At 34.4% G+C, this 8,053-nt stretch overlaps 1 protein-coding gene across 2 annotated transcripts in view; it reads right to left on the bottom strand.

Moving 5' to 3' along the window:
• EPHA3 (EPH receptor A3) overlaps window positions 1-8,053 on the bottom strand; it is a 323,316-nt gene that overhangs the window by 123,131 nt on the left and 192,132 nt on the right. For both annotated transcript variants that reach the window (XM_006926248.1, XM_015600167.1), the window contains exon 5: window positions 7,067-7,402. In XM_006926248.1, the coding sequence (XP_006926310.1) occupies window positions 7,067-7,402 (336 nt within the window). The remainder of the gene's footprint in view (window positions 1-7,066; window positions 7,403-8,053) is intronic.

Below are 8,053 nucleotides of genomic sequence, written 5' to 3'. Positions count from 1 at the left end.
GGCACCGGGATCGTTCGACATATGCAAACCGATTAATATGATAAACCACATAACAAATTAAAAAATAAGGATCATATGATCATATCAATAGATGCCTTCAACAAGATACAGCATCCATTTATGATCAAAACACTTAACAAAATCTGTATAGAAGGAAAGTATCTTAACATAATAAATGCCATATATGACAAACCCTCCACCAATATTATACTTAATGGTGAAAAACTAAAAACTTTCCCTCTAAGATCAGGAACAAAGCAAGGCTGTCCACCCACTCCACTCTAATTCAGTATGACATCGGAGGTTCTAGTGAGTGCAATCAGACAACAGAAAGATATAAAAGGCATCCACATAGGAAATGAAGAAGCTAAACTGTCACTATTTGTGGATGACATGATACTTTATATAGAAAATCTTAAAAACTCCACAAGAACACTATTAGAAACAATAAGCAAATATGGGAAAGTCTCTGGATACAAAATCAATGTTCAAAAATCCATAGTATTTTTACACTCTAATAATGAATTGTCAAGGAAAAATTGGAAAAAAATAATTCCTTTTGCCACTGCAACAAACAGAATAAAATACCTAGGAATAAATCTAAGAAATCATGTGAAAGATCTATATAATGAAACTATAAGACCCTATTAAAAGAAATCAAAGAAGATACAAAGAAATGGAAAGTTATTCCATGTTCTTGAATTGGAAGAACTAACATAGTTAAAATGACCATATTACCTAAAGCATTATACAGATTTAATGCAATCCTCATCAAAATCCCATAGGCTTTTTTAAAAGAAATAGAACAAAAAATCATCAGGCTTGTATGGAAGCACAAAAGACCCCGAATTGCCAAAGCCATCCTGAGAAAAAAGAATGAGGCTGGAGGCATCACTCTGCCCAAATTCAAATTATACTACAAAGCAACAATAATCAAAATAGCATGGTATTGGCAGAAAAATAGACACACAGACTAGTGGAACAAAATTGAGAGTCTAGAAATACACTCATATTTATATGGGCAAATATTTTTTGACAAAAATTTCAAAAAAATACAGTGGAGGAAGGAAAATCTCTTCAATAAATGGTGCTGGGAAAACTGGGAAGCCACATACAAAAGAATGAAATTAGACTGTTTTCTATCACCACACACCAAAATGAACTCAAAATAGATTAAGGATCAGAATATAAGACCTGAAACAATAAAATGCATAGAAGAAAACATAGGAACTAAACTCAAGGACCTTGGACTTAAAGAGGATTTTATGAATTTGACCTCAAAGGCAAGGGACGTAAGAGCAAAATTAAATGAATAGGACTACATCAAATTAAAATCTTCTGCTCAGCAAAAAAAAAAACATCAACAAGGTAAAGAGACAACCATCCCAATGGGAAAATATATTTGCAAGCAACACCTCCGATAAGGGCCTAATATAAAAATTATACAAAGATATCATATGACTCAATTATAATAAGAGAACAAACAATCCAATCAAAAAATGGGCAGGGGACCTGAACAGACATTTCTTCTTAGAGGACATACAAATGGCCTACAAACATATGATAAGATGATTAACATCACTAGCTACCAGGGAAAAGCAAATCAAAACCACAATGAGATACCATCTCACACCTGTTAGACTAGCTATAATCAACAGGACAAGTAATAACAAACGTTGGAGAGGATGTGGAGAAATAGGAACCCTCATACGCTGCAGGTGGGACTGCAATGGTATGGCTACTATGGAAAGCAGTATAGAAGTTCCTCAAAAAACTAAGAATTGACCTACCATACAATCCAGCAATCCCTCTACTGGGTATTTACCCCAAAAACTTAAAAACTCATAGTCGAAAAGATATTTGCATACCCATGTTCATAGCAGCATTATTCTCATTGGCCAGGACATGGAAGCAACCGAAGTGTCCTATGATAGATGATTGGCTAAAGAAGCTGTGGTACATATATACAATGGAAAATTATTCAGCCATAAGAAGAGATGAAATACTGACATTTGCGACAACATGATGGACCTTGAAATAGTCATACTAGGCGAAATAATCCAGGCAGAAAAGGTTGAAAATCACATGATATCACATATGTGGAATATAAACCTAAAAGCAACAAATGAACAGGACAAACAGAGACTCATGAACATGGACAATGGACTGACTAGTGGTTACAGAAGGGAGTGGGGAGGAGAGAGGAGGGAAATACAAAAATAAAATGTTAAAAAAATTATGTATATATAGTATGAAAAAAATAAACTGGTTAAAAAAACCCAAAACAAAACAAAACCTCAGGCCCTTCTGAAATAAAACTTCAAATTACTCCATCAAGTAAAAATTCCCAAGCTGAAGGTGCAAGAACCATGGGATTGAAAAAAGAAATACAAAATTATAAATATCAATTATATCCTTATAACCAGTAATAGAAATGAAAATTGTAGCTACTAGGCATATTTTTTCCTTGCTTGTTATATTTGAATTTTCACATTTTAAATGTATTTTTTATCATCTTCTCTGTTAAAAAAAAAAAAAAAAAGGAGATGCCACAACCTCCTCCTCAGGTTCAATTAATTTGCTAGAGCACGTCTCAGAACTCAGGAAAACATTTTACTTACTAAATCACCAGTTTGTTATATTATCAAATGATACAACTTAGTAAAACCAGATGGAAAAGATGCAAATGTCAGGGTGGGGGACAAGGGGTATAGAGGTTCTATGCTTACTCCAGGTGTGTCATCTACCCACACCTGTATGTGTTTACCAACCCAGAAGATCTTTGAACCACCTCCTCTGAGTTTTCAAAGAAGCTTCATTAGATAGGCATGATTGATTAAATCATTGACCATAGGTAATTGAACTCTATCTCAGCCTCTCTCCCTTCCTGGAACAGGTGGAGAGTAGGTGTACTGAAAATTCCAACCCTCTAATCACAAGGTTCGGTTATATTGGCAACCAGCCCCTATCCTTAGGAGATTTCCAAATGTCAATTTACTAACATAGACTCAGGTGCGGTTTAAAGGGGTTGTTGTGAATAACAAAATATACCTTTATTCCTCTTATCACCTAGAAAATTCAAAGGGTTTTAGGAGCTCTATGCCATAAACTGGGACCAACACTAAATATATATTTCTTATTATAAATCACAGTATCACCGAGGGAAAATCATCTGTGAAGAATGGAGTAAAGAATGAGATTGAGTTTGGGTAAGAATGGGGATGACAAGGAATATCTTTTGCAGAATACCCCTAAGAAACCCTGTGATATATGACTAAGAAGGAAGGACCAAGTTTATTGTGGATGGCATAGGTTATAGTAGATTTTCCCATCAAAGCTCCTCTCTGTCTCCAAGGCAGCATTTATTTTCGTAGCTACATGCATGAATCACAGAATGGCAGACAGAATAGGAGAATAGAAGCTGAAAGTGCGTTGGAGTTGGGAGACTTTAGTGGAAGTTTGATCTCTTGATGAAACATTGTAAAAACTTCTCAAATGTCAGTTTCTTCAGCTATAAAATAGGGTTGGGGGTGGACTTCAAAATTTAAAGCCTGTGAATTCTATTTTAGTGACCCCTATTCTAGTCTGAGATTATTATATATTACAGGATAGTGGGGGAAAAGGCAGATTTTATGATGAAGGTTGAGAATAAACTGAGACAGATATTGCACTAATGTTCCAAAATGATGGTTTCTGGAACTAAAAGGTAAATATAATCATTCAAGGAAGAAAACACAAAGTAGCAATTTATACCAAGTTATAACTTTGCGGATTTGTTTTGCAACCTGCAATTCTTTCTGTACATGTTTGATGAATTCATGTATACAATCTTTATGTGGAGGCCATGCTTTTTATCTCACTGACATACTTTGTGAAAATATTGAGAGCTGAGAACTAACATCCGAATTTACAGCATAATCCATACAATTTAGAAGGTGCCTTATCATGTGGTCATCATATAGCTTTTACAATATAATCAAGAGAAATAGCAACAAACTCAATCTCACAAACTAAATTAAAAGAGACACATTCACGTTTCCCCTTTATGTCCATGTCAAAGATAGAGAGACTGGGAGAAATTTAAGTAACATGACATCAAAGCTGTCATGGCCATATCTTTCTAGTAGTATGGAGCTCATTTTTCAAAGCTCCCCGTCCATTAACTCTCACAAGAACAAAAATAAAGCAAAACAAAGAAACGCTCTCTGGAGAAATGCATTGCTTCTAACCTTGTTTATACATCTTACTGTGGGGATTTGAAGATGGAACAAAGACCTCTACCTCCCCAGGCACACAAAATAATACATGTACCCTGAAATAAATATACAAAATGCCTAGTGGTGCATATTGTAGATAAATTTGTGATTTAAAAAAAAATGAGAGTGGGTTTAGGGAGAGTAACTGATATCATCCCTGTTGAATCCTGTCTTGCCCTGTGATTTGTAACTGGGAGGGCCAAAGCATCATCCCCATTTATTTTTTAATGTCTTGGCCTGCTCTTGGTTGCCACTTTACCTAGGTTCATTCACTGTACACATCTGAACCTATTAGTTTTCTGATAAATGTACTGTCAGAAAGCCAAAGGTCGATGATAAGATAGGAAATAAGGAGCTCTTGCTTGTTTTTATATGTTTCTGTTTTACTTGGGAGATAATCATAAAACCGATTGATGCTCCCATTTTTTAAAAAAGAGTAAATCAGCATGAAATATAGGATTTGGGAAAGCCATTTGCCACACAATTATAATTTCTTAAATTCTTATGTTCACTGAATATGAGAAGTTACAATTATGTGATACATAGCAATAGCATTACTCTTTTTTCTTCTCCTTTCATGAAAGATAGGTAAGTAAACTTAAGTTAGAAATGTTTAAATATTATTAGTAACAGAATTTAAATATCATTAACTGAAGTAAAGCAAAAGTCTAGTTGGTCTGGAATTTAGCTTCAAGTGGGACAAATTACAGATTCAGGAAGCAAAATTAAATGATACTTCAGTTCACTTCATTTAAAAGTCATGTCTTTTTCACAAATAAAGCTTATTTATTATCATGAGACCACTAAAAGTGTAAAATTTGCATAAATATAGAGAGTAAAAGCAAAGTGGAAATAAGAGAGGGGTTTGGAATCAAAGAGAGAAGCATTTGGGCATGGACAATGCCAAGGGTTATATTCAAAATATCTATCAACCTGCATGTCAAGGACATAGACCCCTCAAGAGGAATAAGTTCCTAGAAGCCTCTTTTATGCCAGATTTCTCCTTTTGGTTTCTGGATTATGAGGGAGAGGGGAAGGAATGGACCTCAGATATTGGGTTTTGGATACTATTAGGGTACTTGAGGAATTAACCAGAACAGATGCATTTCCATATTAACCTGCAGAAGTAGAACTACTTCTCACTAGAATAGTAGTGCAGAATTTTAATAAGCATCAGTCATACTGGTATAGATTTGCTGGACATTAGCAAGTCTAATATTAATAATTGTGCACCCTTAGTTGCTTACCTAACCTTATTGAGTCAGCCAAGTGAGAGAAAGAAAAGTGGTAAGTATTTTTGGCTAGTTATTTGGCTGCTTCATAACTTCTTCCAGTTGATAGGAGTATTTAGTCACCTCTCCACTTCCTTTTCCTGAGACATTCAGTATATATATCCTCAGAGCAAAGGGCAAGTCCCACCAGAGAGCAGAGGAACTTTCACGATTTATGCCAAATGCAGAGAAAAGCATTTACACTCAATCCTGATTTCCAGCTAAGGGGTAAACCCATCTGGGAACAGATTCAAGAATCTGTAGTTCTAGTTGAAACATTATCAGGGAGCATTATCTTGTCTCTTCCTTTCCCTCCTTTCTGGCTCCAATGTTTATTTGTTTGGGTATAAATGATACAATGATATCTCTGAATTGAACTGTTTAGAATGTATCCTTAATCATGATATCTTATAGCAACAATTATAAACATCTATCAGCTTAACTTTGCACAAGCTTTGTTCATACCAAAAACTGCTTATTACTCATTGATCACAGTTGTCAACATTGAATAAATGATTGTTTTACCTCAAAGGAGTGTCACTGGTATGTGTCTGTATGGTCTGTAAAGTATAACACTTCTATATGATTGAGAGAATTGCAACTAAAATCCCATAAAAAATTTTGAACACCACACTTAAAAATATATATATAGAAAAAAATCATAGGAATTATCAGAGAACTAGAAAACACATAGAGGATTTAATGAGTGATTGAAAGAACAAGATGTACTAACAATAAAGAAAAGAAAATGTTGTGGATGTATGATAAAGAAAGGTGAGCAGTTCGTTTGCTTTTTAAATTTTTTCATTCCATATTAAAGGGAATTGCTTACAACCTGCCAAAGAAGCATTTTTTTTTTTTAAGTTAGGAAAAGATTATCAGTGGAAAAGATAGTGATAAAATCACCTAACAATTTACCCCAGAAAATTTTTAAGATTAGTATTTCTAAATGTTCTCCCCCAAGAGCTCTTTTCACTATGCTTCTCCACCAATTTTATACTTTGGATTTTTAAATACAAAGTATAGCCACTAAATAAAAATGTTTTCTTCTTTATTTTTAATTATTCAGATAATTATAACTTTCCGAGCTATAATATTTAGAGCATCAGACAATCAAAAGAAAAACTGAATAACTGTCAAAAAATCTGATATAATTGTAACTAAAGTAAAGCTATTTCTAATTTCGAATATCCTACATAAACTTTTCGCAGTTGTTTCAATGTCTGTTAAGTTCTTTGAACTACGAAAATATTTCAAGGACACTCACAAATATTATCTCTAGAGCCTCAAATATTTAAAGGTTCCAAATTGGAAAGCAATAGATTAAATCAGTTTAGAATCATCTAACAAATATGATTCATCCTCACTTCAACAATTAAATTGAGTTATTTAATGTAACATAACTATCTAAAAATGATAGAATAGAAAATCCTGGAGGCCTTTCAATTTTTTTTCCCCTTCCTTTTTTTCACTTTCTCTGGCAAAACTGTTACTTAACTCTGAGATGGCAGGAATAAGAAGAATCCAGCATGTACTTACCAGCCTGATTAGTTGTGATGCTGACTGCAGCAAACTGTCTTGGTGGTGAGCTCAGCTCTGACACCCCATTAATGGCATCAATCTCAAAGGTATAGTTAGTGTGTGCCAGCAGGTCTGTCACTGTCACTGTGGTGTTGGTGAGTCCAAACTGTCGAGGGAGGAAGCGAACATTTGGGCTGCATGGCTCACAATGTTTTACATTCCACCCACATTTTTTACATATGATGTTGAAGGTAACATCTTTCCGGCCTCCTGTGTCCAGGGGCCAACTCCAGTCCAAGATAACTGAGGTCTCATTTATATTAGAGATAACGTTCCTTGGTGCAGATGGAGGTCCTGCAAAGTAGTTCAACAAAGATTAATGAGCTTCACTTCTGGTTTCTACTACAAGGGAAATAGATAATTTACAATGGAACTGAAAGAGGTAAATAACCATCTTGTCTTTATTATATACTTTTAATTTGTCCTTAGAGGATCCATGAGATTACAGACACATGGATTCAAGAGCACTGTTCTGTTGAAGCTGTAAGTGGGAGAGTTACTACTCAAGGTTGAAGATGCATTCAGAAAGTCTAACAGAGGAATTCACCACTAAATTCAATGCTCTGGTGAATAGTTATGAAAACTTCAGTATTAGTTTTATAAATCTTAGTCCTTTTTCCCTATGACCTATGACCAACATATAACAAGAGGGAATAGAAATGTAAAAACACAAATCCCATGCCTATAATCTCCCTATCCTGTCAAATATAATGAAAAATCTAAAAGAAGACAGAAAATTTTCTTTCTTTCTGGGGTCTTATTGCAGGAAGTGTTTTAAAAGTAATTAATTTACTGTGATAAATGTTGCATTTGTGTTGAGCCAAGCACGGACAGTGAAGCAGAGAAGACTTTCAGTTTGCACATGGGTAACACAAGGAAATGGGCCAAATGCTAAAAAAAAAAAAAAAAAAAAAAAAAAAAAAAAAAAAAAAAAAAAAAAACAGA

Source organism: Pteropus alecto, unplaced genomic scaffold, assembly GCF_000325575.1.
Source record: "Pteropus alecto unplaced genomic scaffold, ASM32557v1 scaffold239, whole genome shotgun sequence".
NCBI lineage: Eukaryota > Metazoa > Chordata > Mammalia > Chiroptera > Pteropodidae > Pteropus > Pteropus alecto.
The sequence above is the reverse complement of the archived record's forward strand: the minus strand, read 5'-3'. Positions and strand labels throughout refer to the sequence as shown.